The sequence below is a fragment of the Podarcis tiliguerta genome (genome assembly GCF_965153285.1).
Source record: "Podarcis tiliguerta genome assembly, chromosome: 5".
Taxonomy (NCBI): domain Eukaryota; kingdom Metazoa; phylum Chordata; class Lepidosauria; order Squamata; family Lacertidae; genus Podarcis; species Podarcis tiliguerta.
In genome coordinates, this window is record NC_139538.1 from 31,517,970 (window position 1) to 31,543,509 (window position 25,540).

General features: G+C 40.0%; 1 protein-coding gene across 2 annotated transcripts in view; it reads right to left on the reverse strand.

The window, feature by feature from the left end:
* PXYLP1 (2-phosphoxylose phosphatase 1) overlaps positions 1-25,540 on the reverse strand; it is a 61,099-nt gene that overhangs the window by 5,109 nt on the left and 30,450 nt on the right. Inside the window, exons 1-3 of one of the 2 annotated variants that reach the window (XM_083442802.1) lie at positions 16,385-16,672; positions 15,505-15,666; positions 13,327-13,453 (exon numbers count right to left, since the gene is read on the reverse strand). In XM_083442802.1, coding sequence (XP_083298928.1) covers positions 13,327-13,453; positions 15,505-15,666; positions 16,385-16,481 — 386 coding nt within the window. In that variant the 5' untranslated portion in view covers positions 16,482-16,672. Of the gene's footprint in view, positions 1-13,326; positions 13,454-15,504; positions 15,667-16,384; positions 16,673-25,540 lie in introns of those variants that run through there. The other variant, XM_083442803.1, reaches the window with a different exon arrangement.

Sequence of the window (25,540 nt, forward strand, 5' to 3'; positions counted from 1 at the left end):
GCTTTGAGTCTCTGGATAGTTAAAAATAATAATATGCAAAAATCTGGATGTACAGTGGACGCTCGGGTTGAGAACGTGATCAGTGCGGGAAGCACATTCACAACCCGCAGCGTTCGCAACCCACAGCGCCGCATGTGCGAACACACAGGATGCGATTTGGTGCTTCTGTGAATGCAAAAAGCACGATTTAACACTTCTGCATATGTGCAAGCACTAGAACCTGGAAGTAACCAGTTCTGGTACTTCCGGGTCCGCGTGGTGCGCAACCCGAAATCGTGCAACCCTAAGCGTCTGTAACCCGAGGTATGACTGTATTTAAATCTAGTTAACTTCAATTCATATGCCAATTTCCAAATATCAGTACATGCCAATTTAAAAACCTAGCACAGGAAATCCATTTAAAGAAACTGGCTACCATTCAAAAAAAAAATCAAATCAGAATGAAACACAGCTGGGTGCTTCTTTTCATTTTCACTTCTAGCAGCCACCCACGAAACTGCCAAACTACATTTTAATCCAGGAGTGACATGGTAACAGTGTGCTTTTGCACAAACCAGAGGACAGCAACTCAGTGGAGTGAAAATTAGACCAAAGCCACCAAGCAGTTTTTATTAACAGCTCTGCTCTTATATGCTTCTTTCCCATTACTGACAGGCAGGTTTGCTCTTACCACTGCACAGCCTAGACACCTTGATTAATATCATAAATGCATGTGGCATTTTGCAAAGCTGAAGCAGCTAGCTACCCCTTGCTAAAAGGATCCCATGAAATCACAGTGCAAATCATTTACTAGCATCAGGACTGGTCTCAACCTTTCCAACAAGACTTTCGTATATAATGGGGAAAGACGACAACAATTTCATTACATTACTTTGGAGGAGGGGGTTGTTCTGGTGTGTGTTTTAAAGTAGCTACATTTATCTGTTTGCATCCTAGGATCCCACTTCAAGAGTGAAAGGCTCTTCTGCTGCTGTACAAGGTAGGCAGCTATTTCTACACCTGAAGTCTTGTCTCGGAGGCACAGGGAGTGCAGATGGAGGAGATGGCTTTCTCTGCCACTTCCTACCTGTGCAGGCAGAAGTGTGCTCTGCTCATGCAATGCGATCAAGCCACAGTTAAAAATCAGAGAAGAGTCTGAGTTGTTTTTACTCTTTAACTGCTTACTTATTTCAAAAGTATTCTTCTCTCCTCTTTTTCTGAAGTAACGACTAAGCCTTCACAACTTTCCAAACCCTGTCTGAGAGTTATACTGCCACCATAGGAATCTCTTACATCCAGACAACTCTGAAGAGCTCTTAAATTATGCAGTGGTGAGTTAAGGGTGCTCCAATACAATACGATAATCTTTATTGTCATTGTCCCATACAGAACAATGAAACTGAAAGAATCTACATCAGACATTCAAAAACCAACAAGCATGCTATCTCAGCTATCCCAGCCTGGTTAGCCCCCCAAAAACTCTGATACCCCATAATTAAATACAATATACTCCCATAGAGACTACCTTACACTGCGTTTAAAACCAAAATCGCATCTGATTAGAAACTGTTTTTCAGGCATATAGTCCTAGTCTTTATAACCCTGTACCTTCTTCCAGAAGGCAGAAGCTGAAAGAGATCACTGTCCTGCATCTATTGGCATTTACTTTCTTGGTCAAAGTCGCGTTGCCTCTCCTGCTGCTCATTCCCAGCACGAAACCTTTTCTTAGAGGAGGATACCAATTATAGAAAGAGTCAAGCTGAGAGATGTACACCTTCTTGAACCCAAAATAAAATAATCTCCCCTATAGTTTAGACATACCTTTCATCAGTCTTTCCTACTAATAATTTTTGGAATTACAATAGCAACCTATTACTTTTGGTTAATGTCCTAATGTGAGACTATATAACACAAAGTTCCTGAAGCTCAGTACATTGCATTGTCTACAAAGATTTTACTCCATTCACTGTATTGACATTTGCGCTATTGTAGGTTTATTTAAAAAGAAAAAAGAATATATATATATATATATATATATATATATATATATAATGTTGTGAGTTTTAATGTGTGCATTAGGCAATACAGGTGGTTTTTTTAAAAAGAAAAAGAATGTTAACTTAAGTTCCATTCTGTGTCTGAACAAGTGCTCAAAAGAAATTGGTCAATTAAATGGCAACTCTTTGCTACATTATACCAGACTTTTTAAACTTAAACCACTAGGGGGTGCCATGCTATCACTTCATATAAGCACACTGTATGACACCTTACCCTTACTTTTCACATAGTGAAAAGTACAGAATATACAAATGAGAAAACTTCTAGTTATGGTTGGATTTGTAGATATAATACTATATCAGGAAGGGAAAAGTGAAATAGAAGACCTTGAGACCTTTTGTGTTTAAGAACCAATGTGACATGGGCAAATTCTACAGAGAGTTCACTCCCAGCCTTCATATGCAAAACCACATCAATACCTATTTGGTATACCAGAAGTCTGAATGTGCATTTACAATGCAAAACTATGCATGTTTACTTGGAAGTAAGTGCCACTATGTTAAATGGAGCTTAATTCCTAAATGGACGTGCATAGAATTGCAATGTTGGGGGACTTACAGACAGCTTTATCATCACAACTGAATCAACAAAAAGGTGGGTGCAGCCTGTTTTTGCACCGCAGCGACATAACTTTGTTTTGGCTGAGCTAATGATTTAATAATGTAATGTGGGTGGCGCTGTGGGCTAAACCACAGAGCTTAGGGCTTGCCGGTCAGAAGGTCGGTGGTTCGAATCCCCGCAACAGGGTGAGCTCTCGTTGCTCAGTCCCTGCTCCTGCCCACCTAGCAGTTCGAAAGCACGTCAAAGTGCAAGTAGATAAATAGGTACCACTCCGGCGGGAAGGTAAACGGTGTTTCTGTGCGCTGCTCTGGTTCGCCAGAAGCAGCTTAGTCATGCTGGCCACATGACCCGGGAGCTGTACGCCAGCTCCCTCAGCCAATAAAGCGAGATGACTGGACCTAATGGTCAGGCGTCCCTTTACCTTTTAACTGTCAAAAAATACATGTGACAACACAAACAACCCTAAATATACCTGCAGATGTTCCCCAGAATCACTTCAGCTATTAGGTTGGAAAGAAGATAGGGATTGCGTAAAATGAAGGGTGTTTTTTACATGTGCCCACAAATGCATATATAGTAAGCAGTAGCCTAATTCTGTCAGGCTTCATATTAACTAATAGCAAAACAAACATCATATTTACCAACAGAAGTTCTGTAACAATCAACCAGGTCCCAGCTACAAGGGAAAAGCTATGGTGAAATCTTAATGAAATGGTTCATAAACTCCAGCCAAAGCTAGTGAAAACAAGACAATTCCATGTGTTTTCTCTGTCCTAATTGTCTCTCCATAAAACTAAGAGGCAGAAGATAAGGAAAATCAATGCAGGTAAACTAATTTATTACTTAGAAACAACCTCTCTAACAACAATATTTTCATAACTAACCAGTATTCTTACTTGCATGATAGATGTAGTGGACCACTTCCCGCTCCGTGGTTTCAAGACAAATAGAACATGGCAGATTTCACCATATACTGATTGCCACTGCATAATAGTCGCGCACCCCTTTTTCAGACCCCGAAATTGGTCCCAGAAAACTGGCCTGCATAATAGTTGCAGTGGTAATTCTGAGACGAGTTGGGGGTCCGCAGGGGGCGCTTCTGGTGATTAGGGCCAGAGTTTGGGCCCTCATTGTCTTAGCCCCAAGCGGACGTAGCTGTAGAGGCATGGCAAGGCGAAACCAAGCCCGGGCTGCTGCTGCTGCTGTTGCTGCTGCCACCTTGGGTTGTGCAGAGGCAAGGAGGCAGCTTGGCAGTGGTGCTGTTGACTCTCACCACACGCTCCAGCCTCGAGGCGAGACAAAGTCAGACTCAGGTGGCTGCGGCTGCCGCTCGCCTTAAATGCCCTTGGGGACACCCTAAAAGGGGAAGCAGTGCTGAGCAACCACCTCCACCTCCATCCCATAATTCACTGCATAATTGTCACATGCACACCCTTTTTGGAAAGGAAAGTTCAGCATAAAAAATGTGACCGTTACGTGGTGAAATACGGTACATGTATGTTTGTGAAGTAACCCCCACAAATAAATGAAGGTTTTCTAAAAGCAGAGTTAGTACAAACACAGGTTTACCTAGGGCCTGGCCTGTCCATTCAGAAGAATAATCAAAACCATCTGGAGAATAAACCAAGAAAAAGGTTAATATTTCAACTGGATAGTTACATCTATGTGTCCTTGAGAACCTCATTTCATAGATTTCTTTGAACACATGTGTAGGAAAATAGCAGGCAGATATTGTCTGAAGGCTTTCAATTGGACAAAATATCATCCATTATGATGAATTATGAGAGCCAGTGTGGTGTAGTGGTTTAGAGCGGTAGATTCGTAATCTGGGGAACTGTGTTCGCGTCTCCGCTCCTCCACATGCAGCTGCTGGGTGACCTTGGGCGAGTCACACTTCTTTGAAGTCTCTCAGCCCCACTCAAGAGTATTTGTTGTGGGGGAGGAAGGGAAAGGAGAATGTTAGCCATTTTGAGACTCCTTCGGGTAGTGATAAAGTGGGATATCAAATCCAAACTCTTCTTTTTCTTCTTCTGAATGGGGTATGTATGCTTGAGCATGTGACTTGTAGTTTCATGCATTTTCCTTTTACTGTTAGTCACCTTGAGTGATATTCCATTGGAAAGGCGGAATATAAACATCCTTAATAAATAATAATAATAAACAGTGCTGCCAGTGAATTGAAGGAAGACCTAACACTTCATCCATCAATAATATTAGAATATAGAAATCAACTGACTTATGTCACTTTGGTTTCTCACGCTTTAGAAAAATCTTTGGATTTCAGTTTCCATTTTTATCTTTCATTTTAAATGAGAATAATCATCCTAGGCATGGTATGATTGTTTGGACTCCACAGTACTTTCCTTTGTTTGAAAAAAAATCCCCTAGATCTTGTAGACACTCTAATATTACTCACAAACATTTACAAGGAGGGAGAAAAACAAGTTATTTCCCTTCTAGGAGAAAAGCGCCAAATGCCAGAGAACCAGAAAATAAGAATATAGCACACTGTTAATAGTGTCTGAATGAATGACAATAGTATTCAAGCTAACGTGAGCCTATGAAAGCAAAATCAAGGCTGCAATTTTGAATGGAGAAATAATTTTGATCAGGGGCGATGCTTGACTCTTTCTTACTCATAATTCCTTAAACTTATTTTCTTAGCAAAAAAATCCATGAGGTGCTCTTAAAAGTATTTGGGCTCAATATGTCTTCTTAAGGGGACTCTTTCCTCCATACCCTCTTTCATTTATTGCATAAGTAAATAAGAGCCCGCTGGATCAGACTAATTGTCATTTAGTCCAGCATCCTGGCAAACCAGAAGCCCATGAGAAGCACAAAAGCAGGACCTGAGGGCAACAGCACTGCCCATTCAGAGGCATACTGCCCCTGTACAGTGGAGGTGGAAAATAGCCTTCATGGCTAGTAGCTACTGATAGATTTAGCCCTCCCTGACTTGGTCTAATCCTCTCCTAAAGCCACCTAAGTTCTTATGGGAATGAATTCCAGTTTAACTCTGGGCTGTCTGACGAAGTACTTGCTTTTTGTCTGTCCTGAAACATTCAAGTTCACTAGATGTCCACAAGTTCTGGTGGAAGAAGAAGAAGAAGAAGAAGAAGAAGAAGAAGAAGAAGAAGAAGAAGAAGAATCTATCCATTTTCTTCATGCCACATGTAATTTTATACATCTCTATCATGTCTCCATTTAACCCTTTTCTCTAAATTCAAAAGCCCCAAACGTGTAGCCTTTCCTCACAGGGGAGTTGCTTCATCCCCTTGATCATTTTGGAGGCCCTTTTCTAAACCTTTCTAGCTCTACAATATCCTTTTTGAGGTGAGGCAACCAAAACTGTACACAGTATTCCATGTGTGGTTACAATGAAGATTTGTATAATGGCATTATGATATTGATGGGTTTATTTTCAATTCCTTTGTAAATTACCTCTAACCAGGATAATGATGATGACAACAACAACAACAATTTATTACTTACGCCCCGCCCATTTGGCTGGGCCTCCCCAGCCACTCTGGGCAGCTTCTAACAGAATATTAAAAACACAATAAAACATAAAACATTAAAAACTTCCCTAAAAAGGATTGACCTTTTTCACAGCTGCTGCTGCTGCTTTGACATCATTATGATGCTACTGTATCCACAACAATCCCATGGTCTCATTCCTGATCAGTCAACAGCCATTCAGACTCCATGAAATTAAGACTCATTTGCCCTAATGTGCATCAATTTACACTTTAATGTAAGTTGCATTTGCTAATTTACTGCCCATTCACTCAGTCTGCAGAGATCCTTCTGGAGCTCTTCACAATCTCTTTTCATTTTGAGCACCTCACGGCGCACCCCAACACTAAATTGATTATGAACAACTTAAATAGTACAGACCCCTTCAGAGGCTTCCTTTTTTACATCCTTCCACTGCAAGAACTGTCCAGTTTTTCCTGCTCTCTGCTTCTTAACTAATTACTGATCCACAAGCAGACTTCTCATTTTATTCCATTACTGCTAAAGTTACTCAGGAGTCTGTAGTGAGCTGCTTGGCACACAATAGATGTGCATATACTCACTTCACCACTTGTCTCAAATTGGGCTTCTGTATCTATATTTGTATGCCATGCCACAAATTTATTTAGCAGATACTCTGCAGATGGTGGCATTTACTAGAAACTGGGGGAATCTGTATTTTGAAATCTCAACGTTTTTAGCAATAGAAAACTTCCTTGTTGCATGCCAGTCTAATAGTGCACCATCAAACAAGGCAAGCTAGTCTCTAGGAGCCATACAGGAAGCTTCCTACATACAAGTCTCCCACTGTGATAATTCGCAATAGAAGGAATGGAAAGAAGAGGTGGCAAAGAGATTTTGAAAAAGTATTTCAGATGCTGCTAGGCCAATTACCTTTCCCTATGCTTTTTCTTCTTTTTTTTTTTTAAAAAAAATCAGATTAGCAATCTTGCTGTTGAATTGGCCAATTTACAGATACTTCAGGAGATGGAGTATCCAGGCAACAATGTGAAGGTTGCTGGGGCTGAGCGGAACACAAATAAATTAGTCTGTGTAGTTTGAAAGCTTAAGCCTCCAGAGAGATTCTTAAAAATTAATTTCCATAAAAAGATGGAAATAATAAAAATGCAAGAGATTAATTACACAACTTGGCCCTTTTTAATACCTTGGGGGTGTAACAATGTTTAACTTGATGCTTTCATATGTCCAAAAATAAAATTTAAAAATCTTATCAACAAATTTTTAGCAATGTTGAAGTGAATTATCGAAAAGCCTATAACTCTAACCGTGGCTAGAATCCAATTTATGCCTTTGTACACATGGAATAGCTTTTGATCCAGCACAAACGCCATAAAAATAAGAGGGAGGGAGGCAATTTTTGCTGATTCCCCTTCCGCTGACACCTTGCAGCCTGCTCTGAGGATCTCCTAAGTCTCTGGGGCTAATTTATCAGGACTATTGGGGCTACAGGGGGAAGACAGCCAAGAAAAATAGCATCTGCCCCCCCCCCTTTTGTTTGCAGACCCCACCCATGGCTCAAAGATTATTCAATGAGTGCAAAGGCACGAACTGAAATCCATCCCATATTTTTACTAGTTGAACTAATTTTCTTTTTCATTTACAGCACTTCCAATGTATTGAAGAAAACCCTCCAACAGAATGTTCTGCCAATCAGAGGATATTCTGAAATGCATATTGAGTACAAAAGTTTGACATCGACAAGCAGACCTCCCATTTTAAGCTCCCTTGACATAACAGCTGCTGATCAAGAGATTAAAGGGGAAAGAAACACATGGTGTTAGCCTTTGCCTGGTGGATTTCTAACTGCTCAAGAAGTTTGCATACAGGAGTTGCTGGGAGGACATCAGACAAAAAAGACCCTGCTGGAATAATTTGTACAATATATACATGAGCACCAGTGAATGACATCCATGGAATGAAAACTTACCTGACTAGGTTTCAAAAAAATAATGTTAGTTTTGCCATTGTTGTTGTTATAGCCATTGAAGTGTCAGATAACAGAGCTTGTATTTGCCTCTTTTAACTGGTATATACATTTCTTTTCTTTTTGCCATTTCATTACTATTGACTATAAAACTAGATAGGGACGTGGGTGGCACTGTGGTCTAAACCACTGAGCCCCTTGGGCTTGCCGATCAAAAGGTTGGTGGTTCGAATCCCCACGACGGGGTGAGCTCTCGTTGCTCAGTCCCTGCACCTGCCAACCTAGCGGTTCGAAAACACGTCAAAGTGCAAGTAGATAAATAGGTATTGCTCCAGTGGGAAGGTAAACAGCATTTCCGTGTGCTGCTCTGGTTTCACTAGAAGCGGCTTAGTCATGCTGGCCACATGACGTGGAAAAACTGTCTGCGGACAAACACCAGCTCCCTTGGCCTGTAAAGCAAGATGAGTGCTGCAACCCCAGATTTGTCTGTGACTGGACTTAACTGTCAGGGGTCCTTTACCTTTTTTTTTTATAAAACTAGATGGTGGCATTCTGAACAGATTATAATCAAGCAGCATATCTTTCACATCTGAAATTAATATAAAGCCAAAGTATGATGTATCTAAATCCTAACACACACACACACACAAATAGCAAGTTAATTATTCTGGTGAACAGCTACAAAAACAAGTTTTCTCTGTGGAAATCTACCTTGATTTGAAAATGTTAATTGAAATTTGACAGGAAAAATCCCCAGGGACTTGGTCTATTTTCTTACATTCATTCTTCACTATTTATATACCACACTTCTTAATTCACAAAGCCCAAGCAGGACCCCTTAAGCTATCCTGCATATCCATTAGAAGTCCATAGGGCTGCAGCATAATCTGCGTAATTAATGAACTCCATCTGCGGAATACTAAATGAAATGGAGAATGGGGTGGAATACAAATGGGATACTTAACTCAAGACAAAGTCCAAAGAGCTTAAACAAATACAAATTATAATGAAAAAATAACTGATCTTAAACAGCTGTCAGTATGAATGTATATGTGGCAGTTCTACCATTGTTTTAATTCTCACTACAAACAACTTTACTTTCACAGAAGTCACTATGTCATTATAAAGAACTTTCTTTGCTACACTACAAGCCTAACTAGAAAGTTCCTAAAATAGTCCTGCAATTATTTAGGGATAGCTCAATTTGCCTCCACAGCTGCTGATCCCCTCATCTCCTCTCCACGATGTCACACAATGAAGTTCATCTGCCTCTCTTCTAGCTTTAGATAAGCCCTTTAACAGGGCTTTTTTTAGCCGTAACTCACCAGAACTGAGTTCCACCACCTCTTTGGTGTGTTTTGGCAGCCTTTTGTAGCATACTGGCAGCTGTGTGCATATGTCGGAGGTTGTGGGGCAGTGCGTTTCTCCCCCCCCCCAAAAAAAAAGGTTTTGCTCCCCCTGAAAAAAATCTCCTCAACTGAGGGTTGTCGGTCAAAGTACCTCTTTTTTCTAGAAAAAAAGCAAGAGAACCATGTGTGCGGCCAGCATGTAGGCACATTGCAGAAATTTGGAGCTAATATGAATGGCTCCCCAAGAAGCATGTTCTGTTCGTGGCAGGTGCAATCTGCAACCTGAATGCTTGCCCAGTAACACCTTCCATAGAAATAGTTGTGTTAAACTCTTGCAGCAAAAAAACAGTAAAAACATTTGGTGCATCTTAAAGCCTAACCAATTTATTATTGGTTTGATGGACCAGAGTCCAATTCACCTGATGCATGTTATCCTAAGGTTGCTAGGTATATCATTGTTTTACACATTTATCGAAAAGAAATAGACTATGCCTCAGTGGAAGTACAATTCAAAAGAAAGGATGTGCTGGTTACCAGTCACCCTATTTCAGCGAGGGGGCAGGACCAGAGGGCCTCTATGGGGGTTCTATCCAATCATGTTTCAGAAGCCACATTAAACAATTATAAAAATTCAGTATGGATGAGTATTTGAGAGTCCACCAAGTTTCTCTGCTTGGTGGAAAGAAGTCAACACCTCGCCTTGCGGTGGCATTCAAGGAATGCCAGGAATGAATTAGTTTAACATATCAAAAGTCACACATATCACACTATTCTCTTCTCAGAAAATGTTATTGTTGTTCCCAAGTGATTGGTGAGAACAACTAAATCAGGAGATCTGAATAAATTTTGATGAAGTAACTCACTGGATAGAATAAAAAACTGACCTTCCAAATTCAATGTATGGTGGGCCTCTCTACAGTGTGATCTGCTGATTTTAATTACAACTAAGTTTTATACAGCTTCTAAGGCTTAAAAAAAAAAAAGGTTTCTACCCCTGTCACATGCACTTGACAACTCTGCAAAATATTTTCTTTAATGCTATACAGCAAGACATTTTAGAGCCGAGACTGGTAAACCCTGTAGGCTTTCCAAATGGCTTTGAATTATCTCTCTTCAATTAATGTTTCATTCCCTAGAGTAAGTTCATTAAAAAATCCTATCACTGCAATTAGCACATTACTAACTGCTTATCCTATTATAGAATTTAATTGCTTACTGTGGCCAGTACACTTTGGTAACACCAAGTAGGTTCAACCCTAAAAACATTTAATATACATTCCCTGTTTCAGGATTGTACAGCTATGTTTGTGAAAATGTGTTTACCGCAATATGCTGTTGGTTGTTTCTCTCCCTCCTCCAAATTCAATTATATGCAATTTTACAGATACTGAACACATATAAAGATCATGTTACATTCCTCACCTTTGCGTAATGGTATACCTTTAACACAAACCAGGATTGGTTTTAACTATTATCTTTATAATTATGATACAACTTCATTCAACATATTACTTGTCCTCCTTTAGCAATTCTAGTTAATCTTTAAGCATGTGTTCTGACCCTTTTCGTAGCATCAAAAATGAACTTTTGTTTTCTAGCTGCCTATCTTGACAAAACCATCAGATAAGTAAACTAGACTCCATCTGTGATGCCAATAAGCAATTTATAACATGAACGTGTCAATTATTTTAACACCTCTGAATGCAGTTTATTTACACTGAATCCATAGTCAACATACTTGCATTTCAGAAGGATCTCACTATTGTTGAAGGAGCACACAAAGTGTTCAAAAACGGGGGTGGGGGTGGGGACACCACTATTCTCAAACTGAGCTGGCACTACAGCTAACATTACAGAAAGATAACTGACAAACAGAATATATCAAACTGTTTTAAGACTGTGAGCGGACGAATGAAGAGACAGGGAGATTCTGTGGTTCTCCTTGCCTCAAAACACCCTGACACAGAAGGAGAAAAAAACTTATGATGAGTTTGATTGCATTACAGCCCATTATCTAGCCTACGATGTGGCATTGATAGAGGTGGGAAAAGCATTTTTTCCTCCTCGATCATTTTCCAGAGGGGCATATCTGAGTGCTACAGGGCCAATTACCATCTGGCCAAGGTATAACTCAGTTGCTAGCTGTTACACACTCTGAAGGTGAAATTGTTTGGCCCTTGTGGTTAACGTACAGCATCATTGGGTCCCATCTTTCTAGATGGCTTTCAGTTACTGGAACCTGAGAATACAGATGTGGTTAGCACTTGGTCAATTCCAGCTGACCACTGACTTTCCAGCATGGAAAATATGTCCAGCTCAGAAGGACTGTGGATGAAGAACTCTGCCCAAGCAGCTTAATGGACTGGACGAGGGTTAATAAACTGAGATTCAACACAAATAAAACAAAGATACTCTTGATGAGTGTTGGTCAACCTGCTCTGGAAGGTGTTATATTCTTCCCAAAGGATCGGGTTCACAGTGTGGGGGTGCTAATTGATGCGGCACTGCCTTAAGAGGCTCATGTGGCCTCTGTGGCTCAAAGCACCTTTTTATCAACTCCAGCTGATAAACTAGCTGTAACTATACATCAATAGAGATAGCTCAGTTGCAGTTACAGGTGCTCTGGTAACTCCCAGAGGTAAATTTAGGATATTGCAATGTGGGCTGCCTTTAACAATGGTCTAAAACTGTTGATCTGAAACAGGGACTAGGTGTTTATATCATATTATGGCAGGGCTTTATATGTAATACTGGCTTCCAGCCTGGGTCTCATTTAAAGTGCTGGTTTTAATCTTTAAATCGCTTAATACCTTGGGACTAGGTTAGCTAAATTGGTGGCGCTGTGGGTTAAACTACTGTGCCAACTGGGCTTGCCAATCAAAAGGTGGGTGGTTTGAATCCCCGTGACGGGATGAGCTCCCGTTGTTCGGTCCCTGCTCCTGCCAACCTAGCAGTTCGAAAGCACACCAAAAAAAGTGCAGGTAGATAAATAGGTATTGCTCCGGCAAGAAGGTAAATGGTGTTTTCGTGCGCTGCTATGGGTTCGCCAGAAGCGGCTTAGTCATGCTGGCCACATGACCCGGAAATATTGTCTGTGGAAGCAGACAAACGCCGGCTCCCTCGGCCTGTGAAGCGATATGAGTGCCGCAACCCCAGAGTCATTCGCGACTGGACTTAATTGTCAGGGGTCCCTTTACCTTTACCTAGAGACCACCTTATTCTGAATACACCTAGTGTATTCCGTAAGATCATCATCAGAGGCAAAGTTCCACAAAGTTTCTCAAACAAGGTGAGAAGATGGAGAGGGCCTTCGCAGTAGTGGAATGGCTTCCAAAGAGGCTCACTAGATGTCTTCCTTTTGAAAGGCTTTTATTTACTCACCTTTTAAACAACTTGTATTATAAAACAGAAGTAGAACAAAACAAGTTGTGTGGGGTCTTAGTAATTGAGGTGCACTTATTTTATAATCTGAGCAGCTAACTGATTTTATTTTCCTTTGCTCCGAAGGAGAGCTTTTAATGCTGCATTTTATTGTCTTTATTGCTTTTCAGTTATTGTATTTTAATGTAGTTTAGTATTCTTTGTTGTCTGAGTCGACCAGAGAGTTTAAATTGATGGGCACACAAACAAATTCAGTAAATAAAATAATGCTCCATTATTTATCTGCACTTTCATCATTCCTTGAACCTTTAGAAATCTTTATGCAAGAGATGGAAACAGAGGAGAGCAGAAAATAACTTATTTTGTGTGAACATATAGACTAGGCACTACGGATAGAAAGGACCCTTTTAAAGTATTTACGTCTTTGCTTGAGCATGTGGAAATCCAATACAGAATGCCCATGGACTATTTATGGGTACTTGCATTCTACTGAACAAAGAAAGCCTAGAGAGAAATGGTAAAATCCGAAACTTTTACCTGTTGGGCACTAATGTACAATCAATGTCTGGCCTTTTCGTTTTGGGAATGGCATAAAGAGGATATCGGTCCCCATGGCGAATCAGCACATGAACAGAATTCAGTTTAAAATAGTGAGGTGCATGACCTATAAAAGAAACATTAAAATTGGTTTAAAACAACAACAATCAGTTTTAGAAGTCTAGAATTCACCAAGTTCATATATTCAGCTACATACAATGTAGGCAATAAAGGAAAAAAAACACATAAACTGATCTTTACAAGTCAAAAAATAAACAGAACATAAACACATACAAAAGCAAACATCCAACAGCAACAAAGATGCATTATTCTAATATGCTATAAACTGTTGTTAGAAGACAAGAACAGGGAGGGGAAATATAGTGGTAAGTACTTAATTCGTTCTGGAGGTCCGTTCTTAATCTGAAACGGTTCTTAACCTGAAGCACCACTTTAGCTAATGGGGCCTCCTGCTGCCGCTGCGCCGCCAGAGCACGATTTCTGTTCTCATCCTGAAGCAAAGTTCTTAACCTGAAGCACTATTTCTGGGTTAGCGGAGTCTGTAACCTGAAGTGTATGTAACCTGAGGTACCACTGTACTAAAATGGGAAAAGGATTATCAGATATACCGTATATACTCGAGTATAAGCTGCCTTTTTCAGCACATTTTTTATGCTGGGGAAAAAAACCCCTCGGCTTATACTCGAGTGAGGGTCCCTATCGGCGGCGGAAGAACGAGCAGCCCGAAAGCAGCCCTTTTGGGCTGCTTGTTCTTCCTCCGCTGCTGCCGCCGCCAGCCTCTGCCTCTCAGCAGCACCCTAAGTAGGCAGGGGGACAGGAGGGGCTGGGGGGGAGGAGAGAAGCCCCCTCTGCCGTGTGCGTATGCACACACACACACACTCCGCCCACCAGATGGTTTGTGGTGTGGTGAACCGGCTTATACTCAAGTCAGTAAGTTTTCCCAGTTTTTTGTGGTAAAATTAGGTGCCTAGGCTTATATTCGGGTTGGCTTATACTCGAGTATATACAGTAATTGTCTATTTGGAATTCCAAAAGATTATTTAAATGTTCCAGTTCTTCAAATTTATTTATCAATGCATCCTCATTTGTCTCTCACAAACGTAATTTTGTTCAGTTTTGCAAGATTCCAGCGTTTAATGTGTCATTTACGTAAATGAGGAGTTTCTTCTCTTCCTCAACATTTTGCGCAATTTACAGTGCAATCCTATATATGCATACTCAGAAGTGAATGCCATTGAATTTAATGAAGCTTCCTATTTGACTCAGCACAACTAGGAGGGCCTCCTCAGATTATTGATTGCTCTAGAGCCTATCTTAAAAGGTGGTCTATATTTCAATTTCTGTTTGCAAGGAAGCGTGTTGCATTCATGTTTCCAAGACCATCCAATCAGCCAAGTGTTGGAAACACATTGGCGTATAACCTTTGTTAAAAAACCAGAAGCTTTCTTATTAGGTATTATAGGAGTGGACCTACCAAAATTACAAAAGAATTTGTTTATGTATGCAACAATGGCCGCATGGACTTTAGTTAGTAGCAAAATATTGGAAAGAAGAAGGTGTCCCATCCAAAGAATATTGGCAAGTTAAACTAATGGAATACGCTGAAATGGCAAAATTGACGCTGAAATTAAGAGGAAGAGATGATAATGAATTTAAGGAAGAATGGATGATATTTATTGCATATATACATAAGCAATGTACACAGGTTAATACATTAGCAGGGTTTTAAGATTACTTGTAATTTTATTATGAATGGATAATACGTGATTTAAATATGTTACAAATTTAACAATGGACATGCAGTATCTTTATAAATAATAGAACCAAGGAAGGGATTAGATGGAAGTCAATTTGTTTTGTTTTTGCATTGTTTTTTATTTTTGGAAAATCAATAAATTGTTATTTTTTTAAAAAGGAAACACATTGCCATATTAGAAGAACCCTTGGTCTGATCCAGTAGGACTGACTGCAACTGAGCCAAGCATAAGTAGGTGGTGAGGTTTTCAAAGCTTTGTCTTTTACTTTATTTACTATAGCAGCTCGCTTTTACCTGGAAAATTTTTAAGAGCACTCTGTATCAAAGCGTGCATTTGAAATTAAAACACCAGTAATTACACAAAAATAAAGCAGCAGACACCAATGCTGTAACAGGTTTACCTTCCATACTGCGTTCAGGTATGTTGGGAATGTTACAATAAAACTGGGCTTCAAAAATTGGATCTATAGCAGGTGTCTCCGTCAAAGGATCAGGCATTATTCTCTTTCGATTCTTGGAGCCAAGATCATCTTCTTTAACAGGGTTAACAGGGATCAAGTGTACTAAAAATACAAATAAGCAACATTCACATCATTTTGCTATTGTTGCATTATGTTAAAGCTCTATTATTTGACTCAATATATAAATACAAATGTTTTCCAGGATATCCCTATTACATTAGGTATACCATAAGTGTGACACACAACAAGGGGTGGGGGATTGGAAACAAAAAATAAAATAAAAGAAATGTGGAATCATCACTACTGATGCCCTGCCACTGAAATATTTTCCACACTGCTAGATTAACCTAGCTGATTTCTGTGGTGCAAGTGCAATTTACCATATATTTCAAAATATACCTGGAATCTCTGCCCATCTGCTATCCTCCCCAACCCTACTCCACAGTCCTACAATAGCACCTTTAAAAGGAGCTACAAATTCATAATATGTTCTACAGTTACACAAAAATACAAATACAGTACTTGTAATAATAAATGTTCCTATTTTAATAGGAAGAATATACGCATTACAGTGGCTCCGATAAAAGCTACTTCTGAAGAAAGAAAGACCCGTGCAATAAGCCAAATCAATATTACAAACTTGCATTTCGGTATCACTGACTATGTCTTATATATATTTTCAGTGGACTGCAAAACGTTAAGATATGTTTACTTTTTGTTTGAAGCATAGTAATCAGAATAGGAAGCAATGTAAGCATTACAAAAAAGCATAGAAGGAAGAAAGCAGCTGCAGCAAAATCATCAATTTTAAACCATTTACCTAAAATTAGAATAAAAGAAAGGAAATCTGTTTCCCATTTTCTTTTTCCTTTGCAACCACAAACGGTCCAAAAAGAGTATGCAGAGAAAGTAGCCATTTCAGTCTGGAATTTTTTTCTTAGTGGTAGCCTTAAATACAGACTGCTCTTTCAGTTCCATGCAACCAAACTGTTTAAAACTTTTTCACTGACGTAGGAAGTAGGTCATACAGCAAATACTTTTTCAAGTTACGTGGCAATTTTTCATCAGCATGGAAGAGAAAATATGCATAATAAGAACTATTCAAAGTTCATTATCCCTCTTCCCTAAAGAAGGGGCTTGTGGTTTCCAAATCTTGCAAAGTAGTTTTCACTAAAATATACAAATACAGAAAAAAGGAAAACACAAGTAAGAGACTAATTAGCACAGAAGCACATTAAAGGGTGGATATATGCTACGTAAAGAGAGGGGAAATAAATGGTTAATTAAGAAAACCCAGTGGCAGATATTATGCCCCCTCCCCCCCAAAAAACCCAGCCTGGAGGAGACAGATAAGTTGCATATGGATTAGACAGCTGAATGGGTACAATGCCAATGCTGCCAATTCAGACACAAAGCAAACCTGAGAATGCACTGCAGAAAATCTTACCATCTGCTATGCCAATTTAAGGACTACTATCATGCCAGACTCAATTATAAAGTTGTATATTTGGGACTACTTAACATCTTTTATGTCAATTGCTTGAGAAAAATGAAGGAATTGTAGAACTTCAAGTTTACTGCACTCCACCTACTTAATGGGGAGTAAGCCCCACTTAATGCAACAGGACTTACTTCTGAGTAGCATAATTAGGATTGTAGCATAATTCTAGTCATGTGTTGCGGTGAGCTCTGAAGGAGTATGAGCTTTCTTACACCACAATTCCATCTACTGTATTTTTTGCTCTATAAGACTCACTTTTTCCCTCCTAAAAAGTAAGGGGAAATGTGTGTGCGTCTAATGGAGCGAATGCAGGCTGCACAGCTATCCCAGAAGCCAGAACAGCAAGAGGGATTGCTGCTTTCACTGCGCAGCGATCCCTCTTGCTGTTCTGGCTTCTGAGATTCAGAATATTTTTTTTCTTGTTTTCCTCCTCCAAAAACTAGGTGCGTCTTGTGGTCTGGTGCGTCTTATAGAGCGAAAAATACGGTATTTCTCTACTTGAAAGCAAATTCATTGGGGCTTACGTCTAGGTAAGAGGGGCCAGGATTACAGCTTGTTAGCATGCCAGTGCATACAGACCATTGGTGGATGTTTCCTAGTTGCTAACTTTTGAAATAATTCAGTCTTCATATTGACTGACAAACAAGTTGGCCACTGAATACACTCCAGATTGGGGCCACAGTGGAGGGCAAAAGATTAATGCCATAGTACCACAGAGCCTAGGACTTGCCGATCAGGTTGGCGGTTCGAATCCCCGCGATGAGGTGAGCTCCCGTTGCTCTGTCCCTGCTCCTGCCAACCTAGTAGTTCGAAAGCATATCAAACTGCAAGTAGATAAATAGGTACTGATCTGGCGGGAAGGTAAATGGCATTTCCGTGCGCTGCTCTGGTTCACCAGAAGCGGCTTAGTCATGCTGGCCACATCACCTGGAAGCTGGATGTTGGCTCCCTCGGCCAATAAAGCAAGATGAGTGCCGCAACCCGAGTCGGCCACGACTGGACCTAATGGTCAGGGGTCCCTTTACCTTTACTACTCCATTACAATAGAGATCCAAGGCTTATTGCCAGCATTGTCAAAAGAACCACCTATTCAGTTTAATGAATCCTCCTTTGGCAATACAAATTGAAGGTGCAGGAGCCGCGGTCCAGATCAAGACCACAGCAGAGAGCAAAGAGTTAAACCCCCTCTAGCCCCCACCCTAAACTAGGGCCCTGATAAGGCCCCAGTTTGATCAGGGGCAGAGGCCATTCCCACTTTGAATGCAACTCTCCACTACGCTTTATGAAGAAAGGATGTGAATGTTAACAGACATGTAAGATCTCATGAGCTATCCTCCTCCTAACCCCTAACATGTCTTTCCCATCTCCATTTCCCCAATTCCATTCAATCCTTCATTCCTAGAGTGGCCTTGTTTTTATTGTGCTGCATTGCCAAGCAGATCCATTTCCTATCAAAGTAAGAGAAAACAGGGAGAAATCGCAAACAAAACTTCTTTGAAATGCCAAACTTTCAATTCAAAATGTGCCGTATGTTCAAAATAAATGGTCTTTAGTATATATTTTGTGCTTAATATAACCTTGCATAATTCACACAAATAGAAGACACCCTCCAAAAAAAGGGGGAGAGATTACTAGATAGATCATTCAACTCTCCTTGCAGAACAGGGAAATAAAAGGATTTACAGAAGCAGACGAAACCAGAAATAAAGTAACATTGTTCAAGTACACACTTTATTTAAACAGAAAGGCAAACAGAGAATGAAACTGTTTACTGTGTTTACATTTTGAAATACAGGGGACTTCAAAGTAAACAAATTGCTAAAGAAATACCTTGCACACTTGACAGCAGACTGAGCAAAGTCTTTTTTTTGCCAAGTCAATCAGGCAACAAATGTGTTCCAGCAGCTTTAGAGGCCTCTCAGTTTACAGTAAGACAGTTACAAATATCGCAATATTGTGACACTATAACAAGAGACTTTTGTGTAGTAGCTAAATCAACAAATTCCATTACCTTTGACAAGCATGGAAATAAAATTATATTAAAAAGGAAACCATCAACAGCTTCCTAAGTTTGAGAGCAAACTTGCAAACCAAGCATTAAGTGACACATACTTATGTTGCTGACAAACTAATATTAACACAATGCTAATACTAAAGTACCATAAAGAAGGCTGATCGCCGAAGAATTGATGCTTTTGAATTATGGTGCTGGAGGAGACTCTTGAGAGTCCCATGGACTGCAAGAAGATCAAACCTATCCATTCTTCAGGAAATCAGCCCTGAGTGCTCACTGGAAGGACAGATCCTGAAGCTGAGGCTCCAATACTTTGGCCACCTCATGAGAAGAGAAGACTCCCTGGACTCTCTGATGTTGGGAAAGATTGAGGGCACTAGGAGAAGGGGACGACAGAGGATGAGATGGTTGGACGGTGTTCTCGAAGCTACAAACATGAGTCTGACCAAACTGCGGGATGCAGTGGAAGACAGGAGTGCCAGGCGTGCTCTGGTCCATGGGGTCACAAAGAGTCGGACACAACTAAACGACTAAACAACAACAATACTAAAAGTACAGTGGTACCTTGGTTCCCAAATGGCTTAGTTCTTGAACAAATCGGCTACCGGACGCCGCAAACCTGGAAGTGAGTGTTTCAGTTTTTGAACATTTTTTGGAAGCCAAACATCCGACGCAGCTTCTGCTTGAGTGCAGGAAACTCCTGCAGCCAATTGGAAGCCGCGCCTTGGTTTTCAAACAGTTTTGGGAGTCAAACAGACTCCCGGAATGGATTAAGTTCAAACACCAAGGTACCACTGTATCCTCAGTTAAGGGCAATTTTCGAAAGAGTTCTGTGTGTTTTTGTTGAAATCATTCAAATTCTGCATGATTTATTTTGGCTGGCAGAAGCTCTCCAAGACCTCAGGCAAGGCCTGAGCGTTGCTTGCAGAGATCCCTTTAAAACAGGGGTGTGTTATCTCCTGTCTGCCAGCTGAATTAGTCCTGGCACAGGTCCCAATTGGCATTGTGAGGCGGTTCGTCCAAAACCACACCCACCTGACCCACACCGCGGAGCTCTGGCCCAATGGTTGCCACTGGCTTGAATTAATTAATTTTATAATGAATGATTTTAGAGTGTTGTTTGTGCTGTACTTTTGTACTGTTTTATTGTTGTTAGCCGCCCTGAGCCTGGCTTCGGCTGGGGAGGGCGGGATATAAATAAATTTTATTATTATTATTATTATTATTATTATTATTATTATTATTATTATATGACACCAGGTGTGGGCCAGGCAGCTGGAGGAGAGGAAGACAAAGGGGGAGGAAAAAGCTTTGAGTTGATGGGGGTCCCCCTCTTCCCATCCTTTGAACTCCCTGGGAAACTCAACAAACCTACTGCACCTGAAACTGAGTGTAAAAAGTGCAGCTGAATGGAACACAGCTTTGGGCAGCCTAAGGAAGTACCATTCACCTTGGGCCTGCCCATAAAAAGCAAGTCTAGAGTGAGAAACCAGGGGGATGCCTGCTGTTTCCAGAAACTCTTCTCGCTGTTTTTGTTGGACCCTGAGAGAGAACCTGGAGGCTGAGAAGGAGCATGTGTCAGAAGGAAAATGAACCTATATTGATTTATATATATTTGTAACTTTGTCTCAGTGTAACATTTTTATATGTTGCTGTGTATTTGTGTAATGCTTTGTTTAAGTTGTTTGTTGCTTCTTCAGTTTTCTGTACACCACTTACAGATATTTTGAATATTTTAAGCAGTATAAAAAAGGAGGAATTATTAAAATGTTCTCCCCATTGTTCCCTGGCAACAGAGGCTTGCAGTCACTACCTGAGGCTCTGACTTCAAGCCTGATGGACTTGGCTACACTACAGGGTTCCTTGTGGAATAGCCAGCCTCATAGAAACAGCCCCTGCACCACAATTCATTGGTCTCAATGGGAGTCCCCACCCCCCCTAAGGTGCACAGCAGGAAAATGTTCCTGATTTTCATTTCAATCATAGATTGGAATGAACCTTCCTTGTGTACTGTGGTCCCAATACAAACTACCTCCCGCACCTAATATTTATGGTTTTAAAAAAACATGATAACTGTTACTTACATCTTAACATACCCAATGCATTTTCACATGCCTCCTACAGGTTAAGAAAACAGAGACCAGACAATATTGATAATTTTTAGCCCATTATAACTGAACATACATCAGCATTTTACAATGCATCTCACCCGCCTGAAACTGAAATAGAAATCATATTCTTATCTCACATGCTAATATGTGTTCATGGATATAAACAGCAATCTTCATCTCGCCAACATGTCTTATGCTCAAGGCACAACACAGGAAGTACTGAGCCACTTTCCAACCATTTTCTTTTAATTACCTCTATAAAAATTTGCCCAGGGGTCTAAAGATAAAATTTATCACCAGCCATAGCAAGATTCCATCATTTTAATCCTCCTTCTGAAAGACATTAGCAATATCCACATGTACCGATGAGGCAGATTACACAATGATAAGACAGAACAGTATGATTGCTTTTCAACGTGCAATACTTTGCTAAGAAACTCATTACACATTTGGAGAACACAAGACAGACAAACACACCACAGTAAACATCCATAAATTATGACTTCTGAAATTATTTCCTGTGTATCTAAAATACAGTAACAGAAAACAGATTTTTAGTTACATTTTTAGAAGGAAAAGAAAATGCAGAAAAATGATCCTTAGGGGTGAATGGCCGTACTGTCATGCCATACAACTCCAAACAAGCTCAATTTACTGGGAACTGGGGTGTCTGGAAAGCTCTAACACAAACGGCAGTAATGCAAAACCATTCAACAGCCTCACTTGTTGGTTATCCCCTGTATTAGTCCAGCTAAGATGGATTTCAAAGTATGGCTACACTGAAATTGCAGCAGATCGCTTTTGCTTACCCAGCAAAGGAAGTTCAAACACAAGTACAGAAGAAAATGCATTGGTTAAATAACAAACTCTCCCATGAGTTATTTAAAATCTCAGAAAGACCAAACATATGTCATATCTCTGCCAATGTTTCCCAGCATTTCCCATTGCTTTCTTTCCCACACATACCAGCTGAGACCCCATCTTTAAATTTCCACTGTTCCCAATGGAGGCTTCCAACTATGTTTGGGAACCTACAATGCCACCTGGAATGCAAGGATGCGTGGATTTTACAACTTCCTGAACAGATTTACCTTTTAGTTGAGTGAATTCAACGTTTTGAGACAATACAAATGGACGCTGTGAAGAAGTGAATTTACCAACTTGGGAGATTGGCCATAGGAGCTGCCTAGTCTGCCTAAGAGGGAAGCTCCTTCCTTCTTAACAGATTCCAGGAGTGGAAGGCAAACATAGCACAATCATCACTGGCCATTAACTCCTTGGTGGCTGGCTCTCAGGCCATTAGATCTCAGGAGAAGAAGCATTCAGTGATGAGACAACTGATCTGGTATAAGTTCTGTACTCTACGGCTGTTTTGCTCTTTCAACAGCAATTAGGGAAGTAGAAATACTTAAGTAACAGCATATTTAAAGTTTAGGAAGTAGATTTGCTTTTTTGTGAAACTGCTCCATAAGGTTACCTTCTGTTTTTCTGCTGTAAGTCATTCTCTTTGAGTCTATAAAGAAAACCCATTGAGTGTTTAGATAACCCATTTTGTGCTGTCTTCAACAGAGTTGCTGTTCAGTGGGATTGCTCCCTGAAACAGATCTCCTTCCCTTTCAAGCCTGCTTACCAAGTAAGAATTCTCAAGAATTTAAAATGTGCCGCCGATTCTAACAAGGAAATGTGGTGATACCCAGGCTAAAACTAGCCATATTCCCATTTCCCATATTCCCATTCACTCAATCATTGAGGAGGCTCCTATATACTTGAGGATGGTACCCATCAGAGAGACGCACATCTGTGCAGACTGTATGTACAGTAGACATCCAGACTGCTGTGCAAGCATCACTAAACTAGCATTAAGTTTAAAAGCCTGCTCTCATTAGTTTCTGCAGAGATTATTCCACATGACAGGAGGAAAATTAAATATGTGAAAAGTTCATCCAGATTTTTTTCTTTGCATTCTCTTACAGAAAGTAATTCAGACAGTAGTCATACACCTACTCACTTCTCCTCCTTGAAATTAATGCAAAGTATCGACAATCTCACCTAATTATCATGCATAAAATATAACTGTAGCTCAATAATTATAACACCTTGGTAGAAGTCTGAAAAGCAACTGACATGTGAAGCCAATAGATAAAGTAAAACAATGTAACTTAAAAGTAATTCTGCTTTTTTATTTTTACATTTTTGCAGAATTTACAGTCTTGCTAGGAACATGCCCTGCATTTGTTAAAAGTGCAGCAGAAACAAATGTGAAGATTATCACTAAACTAGCAAAACCTGAATTCCAAATTAGACTTAAGGAAGCTCATCCATGCATTAAATGCTACCTGTGGGAATGTGAATTATTGACAAACTTTGGACAGCCCAAGTCTAACAAATACAGTAATAGCAACCAATCAGTGAACTTTATATGATAGTTCTATTTATTGGGATTTCACCACCCAGCAACAGTTAGCTAGGCTGGCATAGTATTAACGTAAGTTATGAAAGGAAATTGACTTTGCTTTAAGCAAGCCTATTTCAAACAGCATATAATCACGCAATGCACTTAAGAGTAGTTACTGCAAAGGAATTACCAGTTATCACCTCATATCAGTCTTGAATGGGATCCCATTATATTCTTCAAAACCACATCACCTTTTCACCTAACCTCCCCATTGCCTATATAGCGAATGCTTACATACTTAATACATACTACACAAATATATCATCACCCACTCCCACCAAGACTCAAATGTGTACAGATTTGTAGTGTTCATGCAAAATAGGTCAGTGCACACATTATCCACTTAGTAGCATGTTCTATTCACTACTACATCTTTCTTTGTTCTAGGATCTAATGCACATGAGCTCCACATCACACTGTGGCAGAACTTATTGGGTTGACTTGTTTTCTCTAGGAGACAGCAACTAAGTGACATAATGAGGTGTTACAGCTTTCCTATTCTCAAACCAGGTGAAATACAGTCAATTAAAAACTGTTGCCAAATTAAAAAATATATACTTGCAGCGATTTAGACTGCCAAAATCCTTGTCTTCCTACTATTTCAACACAATAATGGATCTGTCCTGGGAGCTCAGAGTCTTCAAAGGAATATATTGTAAACTAAGGGAGATTCCATTGGCTTGTTAGCTACTTTCCACATTATTAGCCTGAAGCCATTTAACTAAACAATAATTCAACTGCTGTTTGCATCTCCCACATACATACAGTAAATCAACTATTCATTCTAGCTAATGAAAGCTTTTAAATACACCCACTTTCTATGTTTCTATATTTTTAATGTACACATGTCACCATTTACAACTAAAATGGCTTTATAAGATGACATCTTGCTAATTCTGGTCTGCAGCAAAACATTTGCTAACGCAGACCAGAATGTTTTACTATGTTTTTATATACCGTATTGGCCTGAATATAAGCCACATTTTTTTTCCAAATTCCGATTGTGAAAAGTTAAAGTTTGGCTTATATTTATGACCTTACGCTGCCGGCAAAGCGGTGCGGGTCCCACTCCCCACACAGAGCAGACCAGGAGCATGGGGCAACGGCGCCTATCCTGTCCACGGGTCCCAAGCTGCTGAATCTTAAAGGTGAGGCTTATTTGCGGGTGCGGCTTATATCTGGGCAAATACGGTATGCTGGAAGCTGCCCACAGCGGCTGGGGCAACCCAGTCAGGTGGGCTGGGTACAAATAATAAATTATTATTATATTATAATGGAAGGAGGACAGAAACTGAAAAAAGACAAGCAAAAGGAAGACAGAAAGTAGGAAGCATGAGATATTTGTGAAGAAATAGAGGAGTGGGTAAAGTTTATAAACATTAATAAAGAAAAACTGTATATGTAACACTGCGACAAAGGTTTTCCTCCTTTGCATCAAGCAGATTAGCAAAGGAGCCAAATGAATAAATAAAAGCAGTTATACGAATATAGGTTCATTGCTTTACCAAAGGGCTGGAGGGAAAGCATGGAATGATTTGATAAAGGTTTATGAAAGAACAAAATAACCTCAGGGTAGAATGATAGCCAACATGCTGTGGCGTCCACGAAGAACAAAAACAAACAAATAGTCATAAATGCCATTGTGCCAATATGACCATTAACAATGGTTAACTGATGCCTGTTTTTAACTTTTTAACTTTGTTTGCTTTATTTCTGCAAGCTGTTGTGGCATATTTTTATGACCTAGTAGCATGATAAATAGTTTTATGCATAAATAATAGCTGAGGCATGGAGTACCCATCCTAATATTAATGAAGGTCAAACCATGGCAGGAGAACGTTAGAAGGCACAAGTGTAGTGCTTAACATGACCTTCACCTACTTCCAACCTGGTCC